The sequence below is a fragment of the Oryx dammah genome, unplaced genomic scaffold (assembly GCF_014754425.2).
Source record: "Oryx dammah isolate SB20612 unplaced genomic scaffold, SCBI_Odam_1.1 HiC_scaffold_9, whole genome shotgun sequence".
In the NCBI taxonomy this organism is placed as follows: domain Eukaryota; kingdom Metazoa; phylum Chordata; class Mammalia; order Artiodactyla; family Bovidae; genus Oryx; species Oryx dammah.
This window is the reverse complement of record NW_024070193.1, coordinates 47,173,140-47,189,408: the sequence shown is the minus strand read 5'-3', so window position 1 is coordinate 47,189,408 and position 16,269 is coordinate 47,173,140. Positions and strand designations below refer to the sequence as shown.

The 16,269-nt window shown below is 49.0% G+C and overlaps 1 protein-coding gene across 1 annotated transcript in view; it reads left to right on the top strand.

Annotated features, from left to right (window-relative positions):
* The window catches only part of LOC120867792 (myosin VIIA and Rab interacting protein), a 221,453-nt gene that overhangs the window by 161,680 nt on the left and 43,504 nt on the right, over positions 1 to 16,269 (top strand). Inside the window, exons 9-10 of the mRNA XM_040246181.1 lie at positions 1,834 to 1,981; positions 3,857 to 4,485. Of these exons, the coding sequence (XP_040102115.1) occupies positions 1,834 to 1,981; positions 3,857 to 4,485 (777 nt within the window). The remainder of the gene's footprint in view (positions 1 to 1,833; positions 1,982 to 3,856; positions 4,486 to 16,269) is intronic.

The following is a 16,269-nucleotide window of genomic DNA, read 5'->3' as shown; positions in this document are numbered from 1 at the left end:
AGGCTTCCTACGACTCTTTCTGGGCCAGAACTGGCTGTAACACTCTCTCCAGCAGAGTGCAGATGTGCAGTATCTGAGGGCTGTGGGCCCCGGGCTGGCCTGTGATTATGGGGATACTGGGCCCGTCCTCAGCCCTCTTTTCTCAGACTGGTAGCCATCCTTCTGGGTGAGGCTACAGAGTGCACTGTCCTTTCCCCAAACCCTAGTCATGATGCGGTTTTTTCACCCAGATATCCTGCAGCCGGTGTTTGCTATTCTCCTCTGTTACTCTCAAACGGCTTTTTAAAGCTCCCACTTAGTATACGTTTACTGTGCGCAGAGCAAAATTGTGTGTGTGTGTGTGTGCGCGCGCGCGCGCACTTACTTGCTCACTTAGTTGTGTTCAACTCTTTGCAACCCCATGGACTGCAGCCCACCAGGCTCCTCTGTCCATGGGATTTCCCAGGCAAGAATACTGGAGTGGGTTGCCATTCCCTTATCCAGGGGATTCTCCCAACCCAAAGTTCAAATCCACGTCTCCTACATTGGCAGGTGGATTCTTGACCACTGCACCACCTGGGGAGCTAGAGCAAAGATTAGATTTCTGCTTCTCAAGAAATTAAGTCACTCAGTCAAGGTGTTGCACCAGAAGTAATCTTGGATCCCAGGTACAGATGAGTCCCGAGTCCAGCCTCAGCTGCCCGGGGGCCCTGCCCACAACTCTCCAAACACGCTCCCCGTTTGTCCCCTCCTCTCAGGATCTGCGGTGGAAGAGGAGGAAAGCCCATTCGTTTCTCCCGAGGGGAGGAGGCAGTAGGCATGTTAGTGTTGATGTTGGCCAGCAGGTGGCGCCAAACTGCCTAAGGCCGGAGTCAGAGATAATACTTTGCTTCATACCACAGAGATGCTTTCTGCGGCTTGGCCCTTTCCTTCCTCCATTTCACCCATATAAAAAGAGCAAAGTAAATCCCAAAGAGAAGAGAATTCTCTCATTAAATGACAATGGAAAAGACTGGTCTCTTTCTGTTTGATGAAATTCCCTGTATAGAACATCTGAGCTACAAATTCTCAAAGTTACGTTTGTAACATACAGAAATGATACAGTTCTAACATGTTTCTTGTCAGTCATTTGTACCACTTGTCCTTAGGTTAGAGTTTAACTAAATGGGAATGCGTTGCAAAGTCTCTGGGATTGTGGACTGACCCTCTTGGCTCGCTTACCTATCACAGCACTTACACTGCACTACAATTTTCTACTCACACTGCTTCAACGCTCAGGTTAGGAGGTCTCTGAAGGGAATATGCTCTTATTTTCATCACACACAATTGGCCCTGAGAAATCTCAGCTGGAAGAATGACTGGGTAAGTAGGAGCCTTGTAAGAACCAGCTCTGTTGGATTCCGCTGCATCTCTGATGCTTTCTGGGAGGCCTGGCCACTTGCAGTGGAATAAACGGGGAAACATTTGTGCCATATATGGCATGATGTAGCATCCCTGGTGGCCGAGACGGTAAAGAATCTGCCTGCAATGCAGGAGACCTGGGTTCAATCCCTGGGTCAGAAAGATCCCCTTGCGAAGGACCTGGCTACTCACTCGAGTATTCTTGCCTGGAGAATTCCATGGACAGAGAAGCCTGGCAGGCTACAGTCCATGGGATTGTAGACAGACACAACTGAGCAGCTGATACTTTCACAGCAGGATGTACTGATTTGAAGCTTCTGAACCTCAAGGTGAGAAAAGCCATTACCATCAGCTGTGTCATCTCCATGCAGTGGGGTGCCTACAGATCGGAAGGCAGTCCCCCTGGGAACTGTGCCTGATGAGGTCACCTCTTCCCCTCTTTTCTTTGCACAGCGGTCGCAGTCTGCATTCTCACTCAGCAGAGAAGATGCCCTGAGGACCCCTTCGCTGGAGGCTGCATCAAAGCAGCCAAGGGAGCAGCAGCCGAGGGAGGAGGAGGCGTTGCCCAGCTGGAAGAGCGTGGACAGGCTGGACCAGACAAGTAACAGTTCTGCGGGGTTCAGAAAGGCTGCTGGGAGGCTGCTTGGCTGTCGTGAGGTTGCTCAGCCCCTCCTACCATCAATCTGAGTGGGGGTGTGCCCATCTGGGACGGCCGGGCCACCAAGTCACGGGGTCTCCCACACAGCACACTGTATATAAGGCGGGCATACTTCCCATGTGGGCAGTTTGCCTGCTGAGACCTGTGAGGCAGTGGGCAGGTGGGTTCAGAGCCCACCTGGCTGCACAGCCCCACTTCAGCTGCCTGTTCTGTGTGGACTAGGAGCAGGTGTCTTATGATATGTAGGCCAGGAGCACCAGGGCTTCCCAGACAGCTCAGGTGGTAAAGAATCCACCTGCAAGGCAGGAGACCCCAATTCAATTCCTGGGTCGGGAAGATCCCCTGGAGTTGGGATAGGCTACCCACTCCAGTATTCTTGGATTTCCCTGGTGGCTCAGCTGGAAAAGAATCCACTTGCAATGCGGGAAACCTAGGTTGAATCCCTGGGTTGGGAAGATCCCCTGGAGAAGGGAAAGGCTACCCACTCCAGTATTCTGGCCTGGAGAGTTCCATGGACTGTATAGTCCATGGGGTCACAATGAGTCAGATGTGACTGAGACACTTTCACTTTCACAGGGACACCAATCCAACCTAGCAGGCATTCATTTCAGCGTCCAAGATACCACAGTTAATGTGGCCCCCAGACCCAAGCGTCAAGACTCTTCAACTTCTCATGTGTACAAGTGTCTCCACAGTAAACAAACAACAAAGAAAGAGCGTTTCAAAATTTAGACTAAGAAACTGACAAACTTAGGAGGTTTTATAAGCACTCTAGCAGACAGTCCCTTTCACAGAACAGTTCCTGCTGGGTTATGAGCATTCCAAATAAATTTGTAAACTAAGGCACCTATGTGTAATTTTATCATTGCATAGAAACAAAAAATTTAGCTCAACAACACCACACACGAAAAAAGATTTTACATGCAGCTCAAAACTCCATGCACCTCTCAGGACGAAGACTTAAAGAACAGAAAGCACTTGCGTAGAAAACAGCTGGTTTTTCTGAGGACCACTCGGCCCTTGACATGCCAAGCTGTCCAGACTAACCCCAGAGGTCTTGAAAGATGTCTGATCTGTTTCGCAGGAAGCAGATTACTCCTTGGGGGCACTGCTCCATCTCAGCAGAGCAGAAATGTACAACAGAGGAGGTACAGAGGTCATCCCAGAAGGTTAATGTCCATGGACTATTTTCAGAGGTTCTGTTTATGCCTCAGGGAAAGGGCCTGTTGGAGGCCCTGGAGCCTGTTGGTCCACGGCTGAGGTCAACTGTAGGGACGCTGAGTAAACCCACCTTCAGTCTTCAGACTTGACAGTGCCTTCGACAAATTCATATCCCCCCAGACACATTCTCACTTCCCAGACCTTGACTGAACATCTGCCGTATATACACCACGTGTGCTCAGTGTGGGGAAATAAAGATCCGAGGACAGTCCCTGCTCCTGAGTTTCTCAGTGTGAGTTGGAGATGGGTTTACTCAGCCCACAGCGTCCCTACAGCCTTCCCAGCCTCTACTCTTTCCTCCGCACGAGCTGGCTTTGGGACAGTGCAGGATGACTGAGACCCAGCCCCTGCTGCAGGGCCCCTGTCACCAGGGAGGAGGGCCCAGCCCTGTGCGTGGTCAGCCAGAAGCCAGGATGGATACTGGAGTGAACCAGAAAGGCTGTCACAGCAACTCAGGGAAGGAGGAGCCCACTCTGGGCGGGGAGACCAGAAAGAGCTCTGGGAAGAGGGGCGCAGAGGAGGAGGGCTGTCTGAGGGGGCCCTCGCTCTGAGGTGCTGACAGTCCTTCTCTGGCTTTCCTCTCCCTCCTGCCCGCAGCTGTGGCCCCGGTTCTGCAGAGCCCCGATGGGAACTGGATGGCCCTGAAGGACGGGGCCCTGCCCCCAACCCGCCTGCTGGCCAAGCCCAAGAGCGGCACGTTTCAGGCCCTGGAGGCGGCCTCCAGCGTGGCATCTGCCTATGATGATCTGGGCTCCGACAGCGAGGAGGACTTTGACTGGAGGGAGGCCTTGAGCACGCTGTGCCTGCAGCCCCGGGCTCTGCCCGGGGAACCCCAGACTCAGCCCGCACAGGCTCCGGGCTCAGACCAAGGCCCCTCTGCCTCCTCTGGGCCCTCGCCCAACCCCGAGGCCATGTGGTCTGACTCGGAGACCTCGTCGGTGGGCTCATCCCGGGAAGCTGGGCACCGGGCCAGGCTGTCCTGGTTGCAGAGGAAGGCCCCCCGGAACCCCGCAACAGAGAAGATGCGCCTCCAGGGAGAGCTGGATGTGAACTTCAACCTTCAGGCAGCTGGCAGGGAGACCTCAGACAGCAGCGAGCCTGAGGAGGCCCCCCATGCTGCAGATCGGAGGGCCAGAAGGTGGAGGAGGGCCCGGGGAGGCTCCGAGGAGCTAAGCAAGGAATTGCCTTCCCCTAGTGGCCATCCTCTGGAGCTGGACACACATCAGGTAAGAGCAGGGTGCACATAAGCACCCCTCATTTTTAAATAAGCTGTGCCCCTCTCCAAGCAAGAGTGGCATGGAGAGTCCTGGATTCTGAATCCACAGACCCAGGTTCTTATCTTGGTTTTGCCGCTGACACAGGTCACAACTCTTGGAGGCATACCCTCCTCTCTGGAGATGAGAGCTTAGAGTTCAAAGTGGGCTTGCAAAGTGTGGCCCCCAGACCAGCCTCAACCATAGTACCTAGGAACTTATTAGAAATGCACATCCTTGGGCCCTGCCCCAGAGCTGCTGAATCCAATATTCTGGGGATGGAGCCCAAGCTGTCTTGGTGATTCTGCTGTGTGTTAAAGTCTGAGGGCCCCTGGCATGGAGTTAAGGGGATGGGGTCTAGAATCAGCCTGCCTGTGTTCAAATCCAGCCGTGTGACTTTGAACAAGGCATCTTCTTCGGTCTCAGTTTCCTCATCTGTCAAATTGGGAAAATATTAGAATCCACTTCAGAGAATGGTTGTGATGAGTGGATAAGATAACTTTGTAAAGAGCTGAGCTCTCTCCTAGAACACAAACAAGGGCACAGTCAGTTTGTTTTGATCTCATAACTGAGGGTGCAGTTTACTAACATTCTGTGATTCTTGGTTCCCATCACAAGCCATCTCAAGAGTCCTCAGTGCCTCCTCCCTCATGGTTTAGCTCATGAACCCCCTTAGAGAATCTGATTAAAGCTACAGAATCTGTCCCTAGAAAAACTCTCCTCTATGCACACACACACTCTCTCTCTCTCTTTACTTACAGTATCAGACAGTTCGTGGACCCGCATCCAAATTAACTTGCTATTCTCTGGAAACACCCCGCTCATCCCCAGCTCTGGGTCTAAGATCATGCTGTGACCTTGCCCTCACCTCTCCCTGGCCATCCATGGTGATCTCTTCCACAGTGATCACCGTGGACTGAGTATTAAACTCTGTGATGCCAACGGAGGCCTTCCCATAGCAACGTTTTCTATAGTGACACAGGTGAAGCCTGGAAAGTTCAAATGCCTTTTTGAACCGTTTGGAACTGCGAGCCTATGGAAGATCTAGTCAGGCTGCCTCTGTCTTCTGTAGGCACAGCGTCACTGCCACTCACATTACTACCAACGTGGCGTTTTAGGCCCCTAGGGAAACCACACCCACTTTCTGAACATCGTTGCGTCTCCCATAGTACCCAGCTACCGTGTCTTGCATTCTCAGTTGGGGTTCCACAAAAAGCAGGTCTAGAATTAAAAATTTGGTTGTAGATTTTGAGAGAAGCAATCCCAGGACACCCAAGAGTGAAACCAAGAAATGAGAAAGGCCGGTGAAGATACAACATAGGCCACCGGCGCTCCATCCCACCAGGGACCTGCTGAGAAGCCACGTGGGTCACAGCTCAGAATTCTGCCCCTAGAAGACGGGCAGCAGTTGCCCAGTCTCCTATCTCCCACCGGTAGAGAGAGGCCCCACCCAGGGTGGGCCTAAACTTTATACACAGGTTTGCATGAATGGTGCCTGAGAAATCCCTCAGATGGAGAGAGAGATTGGATCTGAGGTGGAAAACCATCAGTGGGTCAGAAATTGTCCCCCATAGCTGTGGGCAACTCATGTAGGTCCAGGGGGGGGTACAGCCCGGGACATCACCAGCATCTGCTACAGTAAATGTATCTGCTTCTATGAATGTGTCAGCCAGGTCCCTGATCCCGGGGCCCCCTTTAAGGTAGTCGTGACCTCAGAGGTCTTCAGGTCACAGAATTTAGCATCAGAGCTGCCTGATCTGCTAATGTATTACTTAGAAATTTGGTCCAGGCTCTAACTTTCTCCTCTGTAAAATAAGATCATTACAAATCTGCCATGTGAGTTTGTCATGATCATAAATGAAAAATTTATAAAATTCTGTTCAACTATGATTCAGTATCATCTAGCTCAAGTCGAGACAGTTTTCCAGGGACTCTGGGTGACTTGCCTCAAGGGATATTCTTGGAGGTTGTCTGCGTGATTGAAATGCAGGTATAAAACGCCACCTATCTATCACCACTAGGTGCCTGAAGTTCCCTATTTATTCTAAGGTGACTTGTAAGTTGTCTTCTGCTGATAAGTCTTAGGAGGCATCAACAGGGAAAAGGCGAGGGCCAGCTGAAAGGACCCAGGACCGACGCTCTCTGCCTCCCTGGCAGTGTCCTCTCCTCCCCACTAGGTGGCGATGGCATTGAACTTCTGGGGACTTCAAAACCCTGGCCCTCCTCTACGTCCTCCCTTCTGTTTAATTTACTAGGGCAGTTCTCCCCTCAAAAAAGAAAAGGTATATAAATGTATATTTTTAACTATTTGTGTACTTATAAGGGCTTCCCAGATGGCATAGTGATAAAGAACCCTCCTGCTGATGCCGGAGACACACGAGACGCAGGTTCGATCCCTGAGTTGGGGAGGTCCCCGGAGGAGGGCGTGGCAACCCACTCCAGTATTCTTGCCTGGAGAATCTCCACGGACAGAGGAGCCTGGCGGGCTACAGTCCATGGGGTCTCAGAGTCAGACACGACTGAAGTGACTTAGTATGCACGCACGCATACTTATATGTATATATGCAAATATATAAATAACATAGACGTTATTAAAACATACAGATATAGGCGGGCTTCCCTGGCAGCTCGGTCAGGAAAGAATCTACCTGCAGTGCAGGAGACCCGGGTTCGATCCCTGGGTTGGGAGGATCCCTTGGAGAAGGAAGTGGCAACCCACTCCAGTATTCTTGCCTGGAAGATACCATGGACAGAGGAGTGTGGCGGGCTATAGTACATGGGGTTCCAAGAGTCGGACACAACTTAGTGACTAAACCACCACCACAGATATAGTCTGCCTTGACCACAACCTTATATCCCTGCTCTCTCCCGCCAAATGACTACAGTTGTATTTGTGCATCATATATGTATAGTACATTTAGAAATATTATTCTGTAAATGTATCTGTGTTTCGGCAAAACTGGCATCCTACTCCCCCTATTCTTCCACCCCTTCTTCCTAACAGTAAGCGAAGGAGAGGTCAGAGCACACAGATCTCTGCATCCCAGTGGTCCCCAGCGGGGAGTGCGGGAGTGGGAGCAATTTGTCCAGGATGCAAGCAATATGGAGGCATTGCCTGATGAGAATTTTAAAACAATAATAAATCAAATCCAAGTCAGTCGTTTTGTTATCACCTTGCACTGCTGCTGCTGCTGCTGCCACTAAGTCGCTTCAGTCGTGTCCGACTCTGTGCGACCCCAGAGACGGCAGCCCACCAGGCTCCCCCGTCCCTGGGATTCTCCAGGCAAGAACACTGGAGTGCGTTGCCATTTCCTTCTCCAATGCATGAAAGTGAAAAGTGAAAGTGAAGTCGCTCAGTCATCTCTGACTCTTAGCGACCCCATGGACTGCAGCCCACCAGGCTCCTCTGTCCATGGGATTTTCCAGGCAAGAGTACTGGAGTGGGGTGCCATTGCCTTCTCTGATCACCTTGCACCAGGCATGGACAATTGTAAGTCATGCTGATGACAAAAGAACTTTACCAGTGTTGCTCCAAACATCCCACCCAACCCCCCCCCAGTTCCCCAGTGTTCCAAGGCAGGGAGGAATCCACAATCAATAGTTCCTATAATGATGGACATTCAAGACTGTTTCAGTGTTTGGTGTTTTAAACACTACCGCAGAAAGCACCAGTGTGCAAACCTCTTTATACAAGTACAGGAGTAGACTTGCCGACTTGAGGGATAAATGGATCTTTAATTTTAATGAGTACTCCCCAAATTAAACTCTCCAAACTTCCCAGCAGTCTGCAGAGCCACACACTGTGGCGCACATTTTTCTCATACTGTCAACAATACTTGGTGTTGTCAGTCTGTTACATTGTTGCCAACTTTATGTGAGGAAAAAAATATATTTCTTTTTAGTTGACATAGTTACTACTGAAATTGAATATTTTTTCCTATATTTACAGCTATTTGCATTTTTTCTTCTGTGAAAGACACATTTATATGTTTCTTCTATTACTTTGTCAGACTTTTTCTTCTTGATTTTTAGAAATTAGTTTTATTTTGTAATACACTGTAGATCTTAGTTCTTTGATGGTTACACACTGAAAATACTCTCCCCTTGTCTATCACTTTTACCTTAACTTTAAGTATATTTTACATGCAAAACATTTGGTTACTAATAACTTATCAGTTATTTTCATTTCCTTTAAATTTTGTGTCTTGTTTGAGAAAGTTTTAAATCACCAAGGTTTTAAGAATGTTTTGTTTTTTTTTTCTAATACTTCATAGGTTTGAATTTTACATTTAGCTCTTTAGTCCATCTGTACTTTACTTTGGGGGATAATGGGAGGTAAGAAGTGCTTCTCTGGTGGCTCAGTGGTAAAGAGTCTGCCTGCAATGCAGGAGACTCAAGAAACGCGGATTTGATCCCTTGGTTGGGAAGATTCCAACATGGAAGTGTCATGTTAGAATGTCACAACATGTCAACCCACTCCAGTGTTTTTGCCTGAAAAATCCCAGAGGAGCCTGGCAGGCTATAGTCCAAAGGGTCGCAAAAGAGTCGGACACGACTTAGCAACTAAGCACAGCGTGCACACAGCATGAGGTAAGATCTAACGTTGCTGTCATCAAATCATTATTGGATAATTAAGCTTATATCTGCAGGAAACTATGAGCAGTTTTCTGAGTCATGGAAGTCATATTAGAATCATAAATCCATTCCTTAAAAGATGCTGCTCCTGGAGCTGAGATCCCAGAGAAATTTATCCCATGGGTCCTTATGGAGAGAACACAGAATAAACACAGCACCCTCCCCATAAACTGCTTCAAATGAACACACACTTTGGAGGCTGCTTCTCATGGTGTCACTCAGTGTGGGCCAGTACATCACTCTAGGGACAGCTCAGTCAGCTCAGGTCTATGAGGGGCCAAAATAACCTGACTTCTACTGGCCCCGGCTGCTCCTGGATCGGGTTGTGGGATCTGTAAAGGAGTGAATGGCTGCCTCCCCCAAGCCCTGGTTCATGAGTGCTGTACAGCTCTGAATTCAAAGAGAGGCACTCTGAGACATCTTGCAAGACCACGCATGTTGGTTGTGGAGTGACAGCACCCCCCACACCTGTGAACAATGAGCCACCTGTCAGATCCACCTACCTCTGAGGTGTGTTAAGAGAACACTCCCAAGCAAGCCCTTCAGTCTAATTCAAACTGTATCTGAATTTCCTCCAATACACAGACTAAAGGACGAGAGTCCCCACTTCTCCACCCCAATTCTTCACCGTTGATTTTCATAGCTTGTTAGCATGGAACCTTCCTTTACATGAAAAACTTAAAGAGCTGCTCTGAGACAGGGCTGCCGGCTCCTCATGCCTCTCACTCCCACCTCCACAGGAGCCTCCGCAAGTACAGATCGTAACTTGGAAACAGTTCAGAGCACTGTATGATCAAATACCCCCTGCACAGAAGAAAAATCTTAGACAAAGATCCGTCAAGTGATTCCCCTTGTTAGTGAGAATTTCTGGGTGCCTCCATGACTAGGTGGTTGCAGAGAACAAGTCTAGAAAGCAATGAGATATTTAACAGCTTTTCTTTAACATTCTTGTGTCACAGGCCCTGATGAATTATTAAGTTTTCTCCTCAGTGGGAAAGAGAAATGTGCATGAACACACATGCTCAAGGCTTTACATTTTTAACCAGGACTCTGTTGGATATTAAGGAAATGACAACCCACTGCAGTATTCTTGCCTGGAGAGTCCCACGGACAGAGGAGCCTGGTGGGCTACAGTCCATGGGGTCGCAAAGAGTTGGACACAGCTGAAGGGACTTAGGATGGACGGACCAAAAATGATGACTTTTGTTTTGCTGTAGTTAAATTGTGGCCTTACTTTGGGTGGATATTAAATAGTGGGGCTACCTGTCAGTTAAAGCCTTTACTTCCTTGTGGCAGTAAAGGCGTGCTCACCCCATGAGAGAAATGTTGAGCTCTCTCGAGAGTGGGGACTGCTTCCCAGGTGGCTCAGTGGTAAAGAATCTGCCTGCCAGTGGAGGAGATACAAGTTCTATCCCTGGGTGGGGAAGATCCCCTGGAGGAGGGCATGGCAACCCACTCCAGTGTTCTTGCCTGGAAAATCCCATGGACAGAGGAGCCTGGAGGGCTACAGTCTATGGGGTCACAAAGAGTCGGATGTGATGAGTGACGAAGCAACAACAATACAGCGGGGACTGGAGCCCAGGCCACTCACAGCAGGCGGCAGGTCCTTGGCAATGAAAAGAAGGGGATCGGGAACAGCCCTCAGCCCCACTATCCCCGCCCCTGGCCGGAAGTTCAGCTCATGATTCTTCAGGAGCCTCTTTGTGCCCCTTCTAAGATTCTGACCCTCGTGCTGGCACTACTACCCAGGTACTGAATCACTATCAAAATCCAAGGATCATGTGACTGAATCTACACCCAGTTCCAATGCTGAGTCAGAGAGAGAAAAAAAGATGAAGTTCACGGTTAATGCTGCTTCCGTCCTAAAAGATGTTTCCACAAAGTGACAGGCCAATGTAGTCAGTATGAAAATAACTGTGACTTAAATGCCTATTCCTCATATAAACACTGACCTGAGAAGTCCGGGCTAATGGTTTTCTGGGTATTTTGTACGGATTGCCGTAATTCCAGGAAGCAAATGGCTGCTATTTCAACAAATGGCGTAGTTAATTCTGCCAGACAGGAGATTCCAGAGGGAAAACAGACCACGGGCACGGCCCACCCGTCAGAGGGATTTGGGCTCTGGAAGAGGGATCCGGATCCCAGATTTTATTGAGGTTTCCTGGTGCCTCAGACGGTAAAGAATCCGCCTGTAATGCAGGAGACCCGGGTTCAATCCCTGCATCTGAAAACTCTCCTGGAGGAGGAAATGATGACTCACTCCAGTATTCTTCCCTGGAGAATCCCATGGACAGAGGAGCCTGATGGGCTACAGTCCATGGGGTCACAGAGACAGACACGACTGGATGACTAATACTTTCATTTTTCTTGTTTGTTTTTAAGTCAATTTTATAATAAGGAGGACTCAGCTTGGGAATCACACCAGGACAACCGACCTGTAACTATAAAAGTTAAAATTGAGCCTTCCAGCTGACATCCAGGTGCTAAGCTCACATAACCCCCTTTACCAGACTGGTCCCCAAGGCCCGGGCCGCCCTGTGCGGCTCCACTGGCCCAACTCAGACCCTCGCACGGGGAGGAGTGCTCCTCAAGGCAGGCAGATGTATTTCAGTATTAAGTCTAAAATTCCAGGTTCCACCTTCCCATTTCCACCCTCTTAAGCTGACCAAGGATTTGACATATATTTTTGTAGGTATGACTGTTCTTATCACACCAGTTATTTTTTAAAATGCCTTATTCACCAGAGTACAGCATGTGAATAAATCTAGTTTGGGGTTAACATCAATACATCGGGAGAGGATAAACCTCCACCTTAAGGCACCAGAGACAGAGCTTTCCCAGGCCCGCAGAAGAAACGGGACATAGGTGGAGTCGGCCAGCCCCAGGCTCTTTCTGCTGTTCTCGAATTCGGGATCACTGTGTATGCCAAGGAATTTGCAAGTAGAACCACAGCCATTTGCTGTGTAAAGAGTCTCTAGGGTTAGTTAGCCGGTTGGGGCTTTCCTCTGTAGTTGACTGAAATAATATCTAAAAGCAAGCTGCCGAAATTCTGATTTTTAGGTCAGGTTCAGCATCTTTCATCACTGGGGCTGACGAGGGCCACTGGGACACCCGGGTCTATTCAGTGAAGGCTGACGTGTGACATCTGAGAGTAATCCTTTAGCGAGGCTCCTTTGAAGAAGAGGGAGGAGACTCAGAGGTTCCCACCGCCCCACCTCGAGTGACTGACAGTTGAAAGGCAAGCTCTGGAAAAGTGATGCTAGGACCGGGGTTGTCCAGCCTGGAAGACATTGACTTTCCTCCCTTAAAACGTGCGGAGAATCTGGATGATGATGGTGATGAGGCTGAGGTGGAGAAAAACTGCTTTGAACTAAGGCAGGCAGGATTCCAAGGTCTATAAAGACAGACCACTAGGCTGACTGAAGGAAAGGGGGCCTGAGAAAATCTGAGAGTACCCATCGCCAGAGTGCCGCTAGAAAAAGGATCTCCTCGGTTCAGTTCAGTTCAGTCGCTCAGTCGTGTCTGACTCTTTGTGACCCCATGAATCGCAGCACGCCAGGCCTCCCTGTCCATCACCAACTCCCGGAGTTCACTCAGACTCACGTCCATCGAGTCAGTGATGCCATCCAGCCATCTCATCCTCTGTCGTCCTCGTCTCCTCCTGCCCCCAACCCCTCCCAGCATCAGAGTCTTTTCCAATGAGTCAACTCTTCGCATGAGGTGGCCAAAGTACTGGAGTTTCAGCTTTAGCATCATTCCTTCCAAAGAAATCCCAGGGCTGATCTCCTTTAGGATGGACTGGTTGGATCTCCTTGCAGTCCAAGGGACTCTCAAGAGTCTTCTCCAACACCACAGTTCAAAAGCATCAATTCTTCAGCGCTCAGCCTTCTTCACAGTCCAACTCTCACATCCATACATGACCACAGGAAAAACCATAGCCTTGACTAGACGGACCTTAGTCGGCAAAGTAATGTCTCTGTTTTTGATATGCTATCTAGGTTGGTCATAACTTTTCTTCCCCCTATGAAACAAGAGGTTAAATCATTTGCATCTCGGGTTCTTCCCCTGCTTTGTGGTTCTGCAATCTGGTCTCCCTCCAAGGAGTGTGGGTTAGTGTGGAGCTTCTAGCTTTATCTTGGAAGAATGCAAAGAGCTTGGCCTTTAGGGTCAGGCCGTCTTCAGCTCAGCCACGCTCTAGCCACATGACCTTGGACAGGCTACTCATGTTAGTGTCCTCAGGGATACAGAGGGAACGACTGGGCCTCTGGAATGAGCTTCTGTGTGTGCAGCACCCGGAGCAGTGTTCAACCATGCCACATGGCCGTGCTCAGCCACAGGAACCCTCCAGTTCCTTCCTCCACCCCTCACGTCCCCATTGCCTCCATTTATGTCCACCTCTGTGGTTCTCGATCTTGGGAATTCATGGATTACCCAAGAATTGTCAGAGGGTATCCGGTTTGAGGATGGCTGCATTAAAACTTAAATACTGTCAATGTAAGAGACCTGTTAGCACCACCAGAAGCATAAATCAAACAAAGAAATGGCAATCCCCTGGCAGCACTCGGTGGCAAGGTGGTTGCTCCGGTAACCCACAATGTGCTTTTTTTAGGGTATCAATGAAACAAAAACAAAAATTTAAAGATTAGTATAAAGAATTTGCAGACCACAGAGAACCTCTTGGAAAAGAAGATATGCTAGTTTATCTTAATGAGTATTCTGTCATAAGGTATTTTAAATTTTACCATACAATTGTACTCATTCCACATGCTAGCAAGGTAATGCTCAAAATCTTTCAAGCTAGGCTTAGTACAGGAACCGAGAACTTCTAGACGAACAAGCTGGGTTTGGAAGAGACAGAGGAACCAGAGATCAAATTGCAAACATTCATTGGATAATAGAAAAAGCAAGACAGTTCCAGAGAAACATCTACTTCTGCTTCATTGACTACACTTTGACTGTGTGGATCACAACAAGCTGTGGAGAACTCTTAAAGAGATGAGAGTACCAGCCCACCTTACCTGTCTCCTGAGAAACCTGTATGCAGGTCAAGAACCAAGAGTTAGAACCAGACATAGAACAACTGACTCATTCAAAATTGGGAAAGGAGTACAACAAGGCTGTAAATTGTCACCCTGCTTATTTAACTTGTATGCAGAGAACATTATGAGAAATGCCAGGCTGGATGAATCACAAGCTGGAATCAAGATTTCCAGGAGAAATATCAATAATCTCAGATATGAAGATGATACCATCTAATGGCAGAAAGTGAAGGGGAACTAAAGAGCCTCTTGATGAGGGTGAAAGAGGAGAGTGAAAAGATGGCTTGAAACTCAACATTCAAAACACTAAGATCATGGCATCTGGTCCCATCACTTCACGGCAAATAGAAGGGGAAAATATGGAAGCAATGACAGATTTTATTTTCTTGGGCTCCAAAATCACTGGGGACAGTGACTGTAGCCACGAAATTAAAAGACGCTTGCTCCTTGGAAGAAAAGCTATGACCAACCTAGACAGCATATTAAAAAGCAGAGACATCGCTTTGCCAACAAAGTTCCATACAGTCAAAGCTATGGTTTTCCCAGTAGTCATGTACGAAGGTGAGAGTTGGACCAAAAAGACGGCTGAGCGCTGAAGAATTGATGCTTTTGAATTGTGGTGCTGAACAAGACTCTCGAGACTCCCTTGGACTGCAAGGAGATCAAACCAGTGATCAAATATTAAAGGAAATCAACCCCAAATATTTATTGGAAGGACTGATGCTTCAGCTGAAGCTCTGGTACTTTGGCCATTTAATATGAAGAGCCAACTCACTGGAAAAGACCCTGATGCAGGGGAAGACTGATGGCAAAAGGAGAAGGGGGTGGCCGAGGATTAGATAATATCACCAACTCAATGGACATAAATTTGAGCCAACTCCGGGAGATAGTGGAGGACAAAGGAACCTGGCTATAGTCCATGAGGTCGCAAAGAGTCAGACACGACTTAGCAACTGAACAACAATAACATCACCGTTATTTAGCCAGAATCTCCACAGTAGGCGGAGAAGGCAACGGCACCCCACTCCAGTACTCTTGCCTGGAAATCCCATGGATGGAGGAGCCTGGTGGGCTGCAGTCCATGGGGTCGCTAAGAGTCGGACATGACTGAGTGACTTTACTTTCACTTTTCACTTTCATGCATTGGAGAAGGAAATGGCAACCCACTCCAGTGTTCTTGCCTGGAGAATCCCAGGGACGGGGGAGCCTGGTGGGCTGCCGTCTCTGGGGTCGCAAGAGTCGGACACGACTGAAGCAACTTAGCAGCAGCAGCAGCAGCATTAGGGGCTTCTCAGGTGGTTCAGTGGTAAAGAATCCACCCGCCAATGCAGGATTCTAGGGTTTGATCCCGGGTCGGGAAGATCTCCTGGAGAAGAGAATGGCTACTCACTCCAGTATTCTTGCCTGGAGAATCCCATGGACGGAGGAGCCTGGTGGGCTACAGATCATGAGGTCAGAAAGAGTCAGACACAACTGAGCATGTACACACGCACTCCACACACTAAATATAAATGTGCAAAGAAAAGGCAACTTTTTTCCTTAAATTTCCTCATCAGTCTCCCCACTCTGAAGAGCCAGGAATGTAAAACCAGCCAATCCAACAGACGCTTAGCTGCTTGCAACTGTCTGTTTAAAGCTGTATTTTTAAAGTAAATAACCAGTCATCCAACCCCTCCACTTTCTCCACCTTCACCATCTTGGGTTGTGAGGGGCCTTCTGGTGTCCTCCGAGAGCCGAGCAGTGTTCCTGGTCCCTGCAGATCTCTCAGTGATGGGGCCCCTGTTCATCAAGTTATCTCCACTGCCCCCCAGCCTGGGCATCCTGCCAGTGTCTAAGGCTCCGCCCCTTGTGTGCTCAATTAGAACCCTGGATCTCTCCCTCAGGCCCCACCTCGGCTCTCACTTTCATCCACTTCCAACCCTGTCGTGCAGCTCCTGGTCAGCTACCCTCATTTCTACTCTAGGGAGCTCCTGGGTGCTCACTTTCCAGGAACACCCAAGATCTTCCATGAGCCAGCTTCTGAGTGCCCTTGGTGCCACCCAGCAGCCTGGGGAGACCCAAGAGCCCGGAGGTACTTGACAGG